Source organism: Anser cygnoides, chromosome 2, assembly GCF_040182565.1.
Source record: "Anser cygnoides isolate HZ-2024a breed goose chromosome 2, Taihu_goose_T2T_genome, whole genome shotgun sequence".
Classification (NCBI taxonomy): domain Eukaryota; kingdom Metazoa; phylum Chordata; class Aves; order Anseriformes; family Anatidae; genus Anser; species Anser cygnoides.
Window position 1 is genome coordinate 46,859,209 of NC_089874.1, and position 13,056 is coordinate 46,872,264.

Here is a 13,056-nt window from a genome sequence, read left to right on the forward strand (position 1 = left end):
CAAGACGTCCTCTGACTCAAAGCTCCTCGCAGCAGGGATCGTCCACAACGTCTCGCTCCTACATGTCCGACGCGAGGGACAGCCTCATCCTACTGGAGATCCTTAGTCACGCTGTGGTTAGCAAAACCTCACTGCTTTTGGGGTACCGCAAGCTCCGGAGTCACTGGAAAGGGCTGGTCAGAGCTGGGAAGAGAACCAACGCACGCAGGAAAGCACTGAAAAGTAACTCCCCGTCCTGGCAGCACGGCGCTGGCAGCCCCAGTTTGGTTAGGGATCTCTTCCCGCGGTGGAGAGCTGCAACCGCCAGCTCGCATGTACGGGGATAAAAATGCTCAAGAAGCCTTTGCAATAGCTCCCATTTGCTGAAGAGCAGACAGTTCATGTTCCCAGACAGGCTTTGTGTGCTGCACCGCTGTCACTTGAGCTGCTCCAAACCCCGCTGCGCCCAGAGCCCGAGCCCACACTGACGAAACCCCCCCGGAGGCTGCAGGGAGTGAGAAGTTGCTCTGCTTTGTCCAAATCAGACCTCAGCTGAAAGCCTGGCTTGGCTGCCGGCCCGCCCCAGCGCCCGCACCGGCACCATGTTTGTAAAACTCGCTGGTTCTTCTCGGACCAAGCAGATTTATCTCAGTTATTTACCGAAACACGCATTTTAAGAAAACAAATGGGATCGGGAATGAAAGATGAGATGAATCACACAGGCACTACCAAAACTAAAAAATAAAATGAGACAAGATAAGAAAAATTCGGCTTTTCACATGCCTGTGCTCTGTCCCATACATGCACAATCTGCTCCAGCCCAACTCGTTGTGCAATCGCCCAGCTCAAAGCGAAGGGCTAGCTCCCAAAATTCCCCACCCCGACTACAACAACGTGGAGCGGAGAGCGGAAAAAGTGCAGGTTTTGCAGCTTGAAAACCTTCTTCCCGTGATATTCACCAGGCTTTCCAGAGGAACGACGCCCTCCTTGTGCTGGAAGCACCTGCATTTTTCCCTCCTCCGTGTCAACGAGGGCTGCTCCAGAAATCGTCCTGCGTGCTCTCCTTCCACCTCTGCAGAGAGCGGTGGGCACCGAACTTGCACCAGCAGCCACGATCTGCCTGGCCTCGTGGTGCTGCAGGGCACGGGCACTGCCCGGTGGTCCCCAGGGGTCTGGCCACATCCTCCTCTGCTGCCCCGTGCCCCTCTCTGCCCCTCCGTGCTCTCCTTCGCCTCCTGCTCAACCCTCCCGTCCACTTATTCCAATATTCAGGCCCCCTAAAAGAGGGGGAAATAAAGGCAATGAATGTAAGGGCTTGTAAAATAAGTTGGTGATGCTGCCTGCGAAAAATATAACACGTTAAATTAATTACTCCGCCGTGTAATAACCAACCACACTATAAATATTTATAGATGTCCTACGGCAAGGTTGACAGCTGAATAATGGCACTGTGGCAAGGCTGCGTATAGTTTGTTACACTTCTACTTGTACCCGCTACTTCTTAAAAGCCAATTAAATGCTGGTAGCAATTGGAATTACAGAAGCCAGCTTTTGCACCTTCCAAGTACAATACTCTGCAGTATTTTTAGCGACGTCCTTTGGGGGAAAAGAGGCGATTCTTAGTACTTTTCCCCCCTTTGCTTCTTTCTGCTGCCACGGCTCGCTCCCTGCTGCCAGGACGGCCCCGTTCCTCCAGCTCCAGCTCTGGTCAGGTGAGGAGGGGGCACGCAGCCTGCTGCCCATGGACCGGTGTCTACTGAGCTCTGCAGCCCGCACCCGGCCCCGTGCCATGGCAGACCCCTGCCCCTGCCCTGCTCCAACCCAGCTCCGACCGACCGCAGCGGCTCCGGGTGGTTTTCTTGGCGTAGGGCAATTTTTAGTAAAAAACATCATCAGGCCTTATTAGGCGTTATTAGGGAATAATGTTTTTTTTCTCTCCTGCAGCAAGAGGACGCTGAGCCCGAGGAACCGTGGACGCGCAGTGCTGGTGAATTCACACTCGAGCGCACCGGCAGAATGGCAGCCAGAGCCGGGAAGGGCGAGGGATGCGAACTGCTGACTTCAGTCCAATTTCTGCTGGTAGGGCAGCTCGGCCCCGGGGCAACAAAGAAACCTCTGTTCCCTGCCGCGTGACGCAGCGTCAGGCGACGGAGGAGCCTTGGGGCGCAGCGGGGACCGAGGAGGGGCCGGGGGGGCTGTGCCCCGTGCCCACCATGCTTGATGCCCACCACCACCAGCGAGCAGCTGCCAACCCGCCAGGCACAGCAGGCCAGGAGCGTCGCTATTCCATTCTGACCATATCCCGCTCCTTGCTAAAAACTCACGGCAAAGACCGGCAAACGACAGCATTTCCTGCGGCGGGTGGCTGTGATTTATTTCCTCGTACCAGGCACCGTCTGTCTACACACCGAGAATGCCGCGGGGTTGGTTTCATCACCCTCTTCTCAGCAGTGTCCAGGACAGCCAAGCCTTCCTGCATGTCTTCCTGGTCAGGTCTCCCACAAACACCAGCGAAGTCTGGAGGGCCAAATGCGACGGCGTGCTGCGTCAGTGGGAGCAACAGGTGAATGTCCTGGTGCATCAGCCCTGGGTTACAGGCACCCAGTGGCAGGAGACTCTGGGCACGCATCTGCACACGCAGCTCATCCAGGAATGGCTCAGAAGAGCAAGTCCGTCCTACTCCTTTTGCTTACACGTTTCCCCAACCAGTTTGATTCTTCTCCATCAGAGGCAACTGTTTGTTTATTTTTGCAATTAAATTCCCCACGGTTTGGCAAGCTCTCGACCCCTGCTCACAGGAGGCTGGATTTGTGCTGAAGGACACCCGCTTGCATTTGGGAGAAGCCCCAGAGCCTGCACGTAAACACCTCCGGTATCATCTTTCCTGTCTGCCCAGGCATGCACACAGCTAATCCAGAAACGCGCCCTGCTGCCTTCGGGCTCCAAACCAGCTTTTCTCTTACCTTGCTCCCATTTTATGCTCCAACAGGGAGGACACTCATCAAGTGTATCAGTGTTTCTCAGCCCCCTCTTAAGACCCACCGATCTGATCTGTAAGAACCAACTCCTCGATGTATGCGCACACTTCTCAAAGACCATCCACCGAAAAGGAGTCCACCATGCCACATCCATTATGATGCTCTCAGTTCTGCTGCTTTTACCCCCGATGCCAGCTCCCTGTGGCTCACCTTACCAATCATTTCTACATTCAGTGTGACAGGGACATGGCCTGCCCACACACCATGTGCCTTGGTACACTGCTATCCAATACTACGCAATCACCTGTCCCAGAGTGCTGATTTCAAGGAGATACAGAGTCCCGTGAGAAACCAAGTGCCTGGAAAACGCAGCAGCCCGACCTCACTCATCACTCGGTATCGCCACCCGTACCAACCCCGCGCCACCACTCGAAGTAGCAAAGGACAGGTACTTCCTGCCCGAAGAACCACAAAGCTGGAAAATGCAGTTTTTCTGTGCTGTTATTTGCATGCCCTGTTGTCGAACCCCAGCTTCGCTGCATGGCACACAGTCACACATGCAGCGCCAGTGAAGAATAAAATCAAATTCCTGCCAGTGACAAGTTAAGTACCTTACAGTGATGTAAGAGGTGGTGCTGACTCCGGCACAAAATGAATGAGGCTCCTCATTACTTCCAGTCCCCACAGCGACAGTGTCCTGGCTGAAAGACCTATTGATCCTCTGTCTGAACTCCTTCCTTTTTCTCTCCTTCTGGTGCAGACTTTCTCGTAACAAACCCAGCTGATCTTCCAAGAGGAGGGGAGGGGAAGCACGCACCCCTCTGAAGAAGCACATCCCAGACAGACACTTACCTGCTTGGTTCCTTGCTGCGAGATGAGCTTGGTGACCTGCACACAAGCAATGATCTGTGCGCTGAGGTCCTTCCAGCCTTCCTTGCTCCAGCATGACTCCCCTCTTCCTGCCTCCCCCTTCTCTTCGCTGCAGACGTGGGTTGCGCTGTTCGCCCAGCAGCAGGCAGGGAGGAATGCGCCCGCCAGTGCCCAGTGGAAACAATACTGTTATCATCACCCACACATAAAACAAACCTTGGGAAAATGCTCATTTTAACCTGAAACTCTCCACTCCGCAGCCCTGAAGTCACCCTTGTTGCCTCTGACACATGTTGGGGCACTGCTGTCAGCAGCGTTCGGTGAAGTCTGCAGGTGTGGACAGCCTTAGGGTTAAATGACTTGTGCTTCCTGCAGTGATAAAATGCAAATTTCACCATGTGTAAGACTTCGAAAGAGTGCCACTGGCCTTCGGGCTGATTATACCCATCCATACGTGCTGGGGTTCCAGGTTTCCACCGGGTTTCAAAGACTGGGTGACAGCTCCGCTTCTGCGGACGGGGAAAGAAATCTGTGGGCTTCACCAGATCTTCTCTGCCGTTTTGCTGGGAAGCATCCCGCTATTCTGCAAAACAAGATGCCTGGGCCCTCCTAAAATACCTGCAGCATATCAGCTCTGTGGAAGGAAGGAAGTCGGAACTTAACACCTCACAGATATTTCTAGTAAGAAAGCCATTTACGAACATTGTTTAGAAACACTCTTGATAACTTTGTAGATAGTCTATCAGATCGAGATTTCCATCTAGCTATACGAAATAAACACTGGTAAAAACGCGATGCTACACCTTACACCTCCACAAGCATCCCTCTGTGCCTGCAGATCGCGGAACTGTTCTGAACCCCAGGGTCTGCTAAAACAAGTGGTAAAACCTGGGCTGCGCTCCCACACCAGGCTCCCTCCGCTCAGTGACCCTCGCCCCATGCTATGCTACCAGGACAGACAGACCTGTCTTGCAAAAGCCTCCTTGTTAACAAAAGCAGCGCCCGAAGTCAGCAGAGCTGAAAGCGTGCGAGACAAAGCAGTTTGGCCATCTGCACTTCTATCCTGGTTTCATTCCCTGGCTCGATGGCAAAGCTGCTGCCTTAGTCTTCGCTGTCACAGGGGAAAGTCTGTGACAAATCAAACTGTTGATCCTCTTTATCACTATGACATAAAAATACTCCTTTTTCATCCTAAAGTTTGCTATGTTGAGGGTGTGTAAACACAGATTCGAAACACCATGTCCTTTATTATTCCAAAGGAAATAGGACATCTGTGAAAAAATGAAAATAAAAGCAAGAAAGAAAGGAAGAAAGGGCAGAGAGTTAAAATACCTCCGCACCAGCCCTTGCCCTCCCTGGCCGTCCTCAGGGCAGGGCTGGTGAGCCCTCCTCTGCAGAGCTGAGGCTCCACAAAGCTTTACGTCTTCCTCTGCTACGCTCACATCTTCTCATTTCTCACTCTCCTGCTCCTTCCTTTGCCCTCTCTCACACACCATGCGCTGGTGCAAAGCCTCCTGCCAGGAACACATCAAAACACCTTGCTGGGAAGTAGGCAGCTCTGCTCCTTCCCCTCCCCAGGCCCCAGCGGGATCACCAGCACGACCTGCCGTGTTGCCAGCATTACTACTCCCTCATTACAAATTTCCTGCGAGATAAAAGCCTTCCCCTGGCGCTACCACCTATTTCGTGACAAAAATGTAAAAATAAATCTAGCCTCCAATTACATCCGTCTGCTTTCTCACCTCATTTCCTTGCACGTTGTGCAGTAGGTACGACCTCGCTGCTTTACTGGCAACCAGTAAACCTTCACATTTTTGCACACTGTCTCCCACAAGGTTTCTCTCCCAGCCCATGCTCACGGTCAGCTCCTTTCCAGCAGTGCTCAGCACTCCTGAGGTAGGGTCCTGAGCTCAGCCAAGCGGCACGCTCCCCGCACGGCACGTAGAGCACCCGAGCACATCTCCAGGATAAAGCGATCCAAGTAAGGCAACTTGGCAGATCACTTTTCTGCCAGAGAATAGAAACGTATCTGCCCTGCCACAAAGCTAAATTCGATCTCAAATATTAAGATAAACAATCGCAGCAAAGCCCTCTGCAGGCGAGTACCAGCACTCGATGCCAAGAAACACATTTTATTATGCAATTTGCAACTAAACACTTTGCGGTCCCTTCAGCTATGTCCACGAAGCTCGGCGCCAAGTCCACGCGTAACGCGGCTCCTGTACGCGCAGAGCACCACCGAGCCACCCTGCTCGCAGCGGGAAGGGGGCACGAGGACTGCTGGCTGAGTCGCACGCCGTTCCTCTGCACCAGGCTGCAGCGTCTAATCTGTTCCTGCTTCTGCTTTTGTGACCGTGGATCTAAAATGGAGAGGGAAACACAAACTAGAGCCGCTCCTGTCACTCGTTACATTAGCAGCAGCGCTCTCGGCGGTTCCAGCAAAAGCAACACCAGGTCTCCTTTTCCTAAAGAGACAAAGGGCTGAACTCTCTCCTCTGCTGTTAAATCACAAAGAGCAGTAGGGAGAAAGGAAACACTGGCTTCTCCTGTGACTTTTTGCCATCCTGTGGTACTAAATCAGTTTGGTAGTACGTTTATATTCTCGTGCTGATATCCATAGGTGTAAGCAGTCTCTTCCCATTGCAAAGCACATACGTGAACCTCTGGTGGTGGTCTGCACTACCTGTGGACCTGACATTTCGGTCTGCAAGTCGCCTGTTTTTCTAAAATATCTGCGATCCAATGAATTGGTTTGAGAGCCGACAGGGACTGACACCCAGGGGCATGGGAAATCCTGGTGACTTTGGGAAGCCACCAACCTTCCCAGCCCTAAGCATCTTCTCCCCATGAGATACCACAGGCGTGCACAGCCAGCTCCTTCAAATCCCACTCCAGCTGCAGCTCCCTCGCAGGTTGCACAGCCCAGGGCCACCGCAGCCTCTCCGTGAAGCCACACGTGAGAATCTTTCGGGTTGAGCACCACCGAGCACAGAGCCTCCTCCAGGCTCAGCTGCCTCCACAGCCTCCTCAGGGCTCAGCTGCCTTCTCCAGTCCCGCAGGGCACGCAGGTGTGACGCCGTCCCACTCTTCAGCAGGCTACCTTGCCATCCAAACGTGCTTTGAGCACATGGAGAATCGTAAATGCCGTGAAGAAAAGCAACTCCCGGGCAGCAATGATGGTCACTTCAAAAGGCACTGCTCCAGCTCGTGCTCAGCACTGTCCTCCCCAAAGCTGCTTCCCTACCTGTGCTTAAAATTTAAGGATTAAGAAAAAAGCATCGTAGGAAGAAGAGCTTCCAGTACCTGTGATAAATAATGATTACATAAAAAAAGAATGGGAACAACAGAAAAAGTACAACCCAACAGAAGTAACCATGAAACACAACCCCGAAGGCGTGAACGCTGCAACGACACCCACCGATGAACCACCGTGACACCGACTCACGGACTACATCCTTCTGCAGCTGCACTTACCGAAGTAGTCGGCCTTAGGCCGAGCGTCCATCTCCTGCTCCAGGCGCTGGGTGAGTGCTTCCAGCTTCAGCTCAGCCGCAGACGGCCCCTGCTCCTGCTGCGGAAGGAGGGTCTGGCAGGGCAACTTGACTTTGGCCGCGCCGGAGCCCTCCTGGTGCCCGCCGTCGGGATGGAGACCGCTGATGCTCTCCTTGAAAGGCGGCTTCGGCGCATCAGAAGTCAATGGCCCCTGCGCCGCTGCCAGGTGCGAGGAGCCCAGCTCGGGGCCGCCGTTGGGCCGGTGGTTGTGGCCGTGGGCCACGAAGTGGCCGGCGGGGCCGGGGTGGGCGCCAGCTTGCTGGTAGTCCACGCCGGGAGCGGAGCTGGATGGAAAGGCCCGCAGGCTGCCCTGGTACCACAGCTGGCCGCCATCTGCAGCCGGCCCATCCACACCGGCCCTTGGACCGCAGGGCTCGGCGAGGGCTGAAAACCCCGTGGCAGGCTGTGCCATGGGAGCCGAAAAAGAGGAGGACCGGTGCTGTGGCATGGTCGCTGGCACGCCATCCTCACGCCCAGCCGAGGGTGCCGGGGCGCTGCGCACGTGCGAGAAGGATGAGGACCTCTGCCCGGCCGGCTTCGGCTCCCGGCCCCAGCCGCCCCGCCGGCCCTCGCCGCCGTTCTCCTGGGGGTCTCCGCGGGGCTCCGCTTCCCAGCCCCGCCGCCCCGCCTGGCCCCCCGGGGCGCCGCAGTCCCCCGCCGTGGGTGCAGGGAAGGCCCTGCAGGCGCCCGGCCGGCTGCAGCCGGGACCCTCGGCCACCATTTGGGGCTGGGGTCCGGTGGCAGAGGCCAGGGGCGGCTTGGCACCGCCGCCGCCCCCCGGCTGGGCACCCCGGGGTGCCGGCAGGCTGGAGCGTGGCTGTGGGGTGCCCAAGCCGGCCCCGCCGTTGAGCGAGGCGGCGGCGGCTGCCATCAGCATCTCCTCCTGCTGCTGCTGCTGCTGGAGGTGGATCTTGGCCATTTTGGTGGCGAAGACCCGCCGGGTCTCCTCGAACTCGGGGTTGTTGCCGGCCGCTCTGTCCACCCGAAAGAGCCCGTCCTTGGAGGCCTCGTACATGTTGAGGTCCTCGATGAACTTGCTGGCCTCCAGGCCCAGGTCGTCGTACTTGTCCATCTCGCCCCGCGCTCTGCCCCGGGGCCGGCCCGGCAGAAGTTTGGGTTTTGTCTTCCCTTTCTTTTTTTCTTTTTCCCCCTCTTCCCGCGGAGCTGCCGCCGGGGAGGAGGCACCGCAGCACCGCCGGCGCCGCGGGGCCGGGGCCGCCCGCTCCGAGCCGGGGCCGGGTCGGGGGCTCTCGGTGGCGGCGGGGCCGGGGCTGTGCCCCCGCTGCCTCCCGGTCCCTGCCGGTCCCCGCCGGTCCCTCCCGCCGCTGCCGGCCCGTCCCAGGCGGCGGGGGCGGAGGCGGGGGCCGGGGCGGAGCCGGGGGGCGGCCCCGCAGAGCTGCAGCCCGGTGCGGGACCGGGGGGGGCGCTGCCGGCGGCGGGAGGAGGAGGAGGAGGGGGAGGAGGAGGATTGGGGTGGCCTCGGAGGGGGGGAGCCGGGGGGTCACGGCGTGGCTGAGGTGGGGAGGGGATGGGGGGCGGTGCTCCAATCCCTGCCCCAGCGGGGACGCCCAGGCAGGGTGCCCAGGCGGCTTTTGGGGGGCTCCGAGGAGGGAGAGCCCGGTATGCCCGGTGCCCCATCCGTCACCTCCCGTGCTCAGTTCGTGCCCACTGCCTCTTGTCCTGGCACGGGGCACCACTCACAAGAGCCTGGCTCCGTCCTCTCGGCGTCCTCACTTCAAGTGTTTGCAGACACTGATGAGATCTCCCTGAGCCTCCTCGTCTCCAGGCTGAGCAGTCCCAGCTCCCCAGCCTCTCCTCATAGCAGAGCTGAGGGTTTACATGGCTAACAAAGGCATTTTAACAATTTTAACACGGGAGCGGTGACAAACACACGATGAAGGCAGTGCAGGGAGTGGGCAGCTACACCCTTCTGTGATGCCGTGAGCTGTGAGAAGCAGACATGCAGTCAGTCAGCAGTGGGTTTGTGTAAAGACCTTGTGAAAGGCACTCGCACCCAGACACGCAGATTCAAGCACCGAACGCCTGCACACAACCTGCTCGGCCCAGTGCAGGCGGCATGCCCATAGAGCCAAGCCACGTCGCTGTGTTTGAAAAGCCCACAGGTAATGCTCAGACTGCAAAAACATATGACTTTTTAGAGAGGGACAAGCTGGCCCTCAAGGCCAACGTTGTGTGGATGAGGCAAGGACAAGTTTTCCCTCCGGGCAGGGCCGCCCAGCTGGAGGGCATGCTGTTATCTCTGCCGCATCCCCCGGAGCACTTGGCCGCCTCCAGCAGTGATAAAGCAGAGCCCTGAGCTGCCAGGGAAATAGTTTGCATTCCTGGAGCGAGAGCTGCAGGAATGCGCGCACCGGTTAAGCCGCCCTGGCTTTTACACTGAAGTACAGGCCCATCCTGGCCCGCCTGTGGCAGAAACCCCAAACAAAGCCAACCCCACCACGCAAAACCTGCTCCGGTGCCTGGTTTGGGGCTCTGAAGGCTGTGATGGGGTTTGTGGGGCTGTGGTGCCTCCCAGTGAATGCACTGATATCGCTGATCCTGCAGGCCTGGGCAGGTGTGCTCAGACTTTTAACGCTCCCCCAGGACTCAGATGTTAAGGAATGCACACATTCGCTGCCTTTAATAATCGCGACTCCAAAACGTGTCAGAAACCAAAGAATACCCTCCCTTTTTTAACAGCTCCCTCACAAAAACTCTGCTTATCAATTGGGACGGCTTGCCAGGTCCGACACCGCACGCTCCAGCGGGGTGCAGCCGGACACGTTTGCAATCTGCATCCCCCCTACAAGAGGCGTGTGCCTCCCAGCACAGATGCCTCGCGGGCTCCAAACGAGACCAACGCTCATTCCCCGCAGCGCCAGCCTCGTGCTCGAGCCCGAGCTGATAAGCTGATAAACTTCGGACTCGCAGGAGCGGGCCTGGATGCCGTTAGATCATCGTTTTTATGATTTCTGGGGAAGGCAGGCCCAGGGGTGAGGCAGGCGACAGCCTCAGGCTGGGGGATGTGCTACCCCAAGCTGTAAGAAGCAAAAAAAAACACTCAGAAGGAGACCTTTGTAGCCTGTTGAGCTTTTAAGTGATGGATAGTTCTGGAGCGCATAGGGAAAATGATCCCATCTGCTCCCATCTACCTGGCCTTTTTAAGCCTTGCTCTGCCACAGGGAGGCTGGGGAAAGGAGGATCCCAAGGCCGGGCTGAACAAACCACTGTTCGCTTTCAGACAGCCTGGGTGCCCAGAGGCTGAGCCCCCTTCTGCACAAGCCCCAGCAGGTCAGGAGGGTTTGGTTTGCAACCGGACATCTTTGTGAAAACCACGGGGTGTCCCCCTCCCTGTCCCACCCTCCGGATGTGTGTAGGAGGGTATCACATAAAAGCCCGCAGGGTGAAAGAGAAATGTCTCTCTCCTTTTCTGATGAAAAATACACCTGGAGACTGGACATGCTAAACCCACAGGTGCTGTCCAGTTTTATGTTCCCTTCCCAGAAAAAACAGCAGCCCAAACATGAACCGCTAAGAGTTGCCACCAAGAACAGGTAATGGCAGCTCTGGAGAGCGGGGTTTGTGAGGATGTGGAGCGTTAGGTAGGGCAGGGAACGGCCCCAGCAGATGTTTTGTGCCAGGTGGGTTTTGGCCTGAGCTACCGCTAATCAACTCTTTTGCAGGACTCCATCAAAACCACGGAGCCTTGAGATTAAACCCAGTGGGGGCAGCCAAAGCCTAAGCCGAGTTTCAAAATCTCAGCAGCATCCTTGGAGAGGCGTGCACAAGGCCAGCTTTGGCACCGGGGATTGCCCCGGGAAGGAAACTGCTGAGTTTCGAGTGAGCGAGAGGAGCTGGCGGGTGCTGCTCTGAGACCGCCACAGCTCGCCTGGGACTGGGAACTTCCCTCGCCCTTCGCGGTACAAAAACCAAGAACAAAGAGCAGCACGGGGTTCTGTTTCCCTTATTTGAGCCGACCTATGAAAACCCTCAAGCAATACGCAGATGATGTCTGTGGGGCAGTGCTTGTGCTCTGAGGAAGGGACCTGAAAGGCCGGGATGTGTGAGCCCAGGTTCCTCCATGGTGGCAAATCCACCTCATCCCCTGGAGTGGGCAGGGAAAGGAGGCTTAAACAATCCAGAGACTGTCTCCCAGAGAGGATAACTTCACAGGTCTAAGCTGCTTCTCCCAAAAGGCCATCCTAGGTTTTTCTTTTTGCTGCTTTGCTCAGAACGGTGAATTCTTCTGGTTGTGTCTGTGGTCAGGAAAAGAGGACAGAGGCAGCACTTGGATGGGACACTAGCAACATTGTTCCACGAGGTCCAGGAATTTCCAGGTGCAAAGCTGTGAATTCCCAGCTTCCAGAGCTGATGAGCAGAACCACAGCAGACAGTTTGGGCGTTCGACACCCCCTCCTTCCCACTGGCTTCAGCGCACTTCAGGAAACTGAGCTAGCTGAGATGCTAAGGCTCAGTTTCAGGTATTACTGCTTTCGTTTTAAATGGGGAGAGTCACATGCTGAAACAATAAGCAACAAAGTTGGTACCAAACAACAGACTCACTGAATTTGTGTGACCTAAGAGAACTACAAAGAGAAAATGCAGCACCACGTAGATAAGGAATGGAGCATAAATCCCACTGCTTTATCCTGGGAGGAATCTGCGATGTTCACAGGCAAAGAGCAATCGAGAAGGAAATCACACATCCTCCCCATACCTTCTTCCCTCCTCCTCACCAAAGGATGCAAAGTTCAGCAAGTTAAGGTAAGCTCCTATGCAGCACAGTGGAGACCCAGCCAATGCCTCCTGTGTTTTTTTTTTTTCCTGCGGACTGAGATGAGGCTCTTCAGACCTCTAGGAAACAAACCCTTTGGTGGAACAGAAGTATTTTGGAATGGAGGTATCTATTTTGGAATAGAAGTATCTATTTTCAGCTTTCAAAAAACAAAACAAGGAAGAATCTGTGACTTCGCTCAGATCATGGCCTTTTCCGACTTTCTTTTGTAAGGGTCGTGCATGCATTTTACCATTGCGTTACCTTTTATCTGCGAGCTAACATCTGTGAGTTGATTTACAGTTGGACCTGCAGGAGCTCTCCACCTCTGGGGGAAGCAGCCTTCTTGCTGAACTGACGCGCTGACACTGCTGACCTTCACCAGCTATGTAAAGTACATTTCCTTCCTATGCCAAAGGATAAAATCAGCTGTGTGAAGAACAATGCATGCACAGACAACATGGAAAACGCTGCTGAAGACCTTCAGATACTGAACTGTGAAGCTGCACTTGGCCTCGCTCCAGGCTCCGCACGCATGAGCACACGCTTTGATTGCAGGCTCCCGCGGACAGGAATCGTAGCCAAGCGACTCAAAGGCATCTCGGTGCCTAACGCGCAGTGGTTTCGGTGAATGCTAGGCAGCAAAGTACCTTTGAAGTCTTGTGCTTGTATTTACTCTCTGTGAGATTTGGGCCAGGGATATTCCCAAGCGAAGAGATGATTAACTTGAACTTTCTACCAGAATGGAGACATAACACTACACTGCCTTGCACACCCTTATGCTGTAATTAGATACCGGCCCAAATTTTTACAGTTCCTGTGAGCTTAACAGCCCGTGCCTATTACAGAATTAAGGGGTCTTCAACTGCTGTCATAGTACAAGGCCAAAATGTACGTTCCTAC

At 55.6% G+C, this 13,056-nt stretch overlaps 1 protein-coding gene across 1 annotated transcript in view; it reads right to left on the reverse strand.

The window, feature by feature from the left end:
* LIMD1 (LIM domain containing 1) overlaps positions 1-8,732 on the reverse strand; it is a 28,945-nt gene extending 20,213 nt beyond the window's left edge. The window contains exon 1 of the mRNA XM_013184736.3: positions 7,302-8,732. Coding sequence (XP_013040190.3) covers positions 7,302-8,451 — 1,150 coding nt within the window. The 5' untranslated portion in view covers positions 8,452-8,732. The remainder of the gene's footprint in view (positions 1-7,301) is intronic.
* Between the last annotated feature and the right edge of the window lie 4,324 nt (positions 8,733-13,056).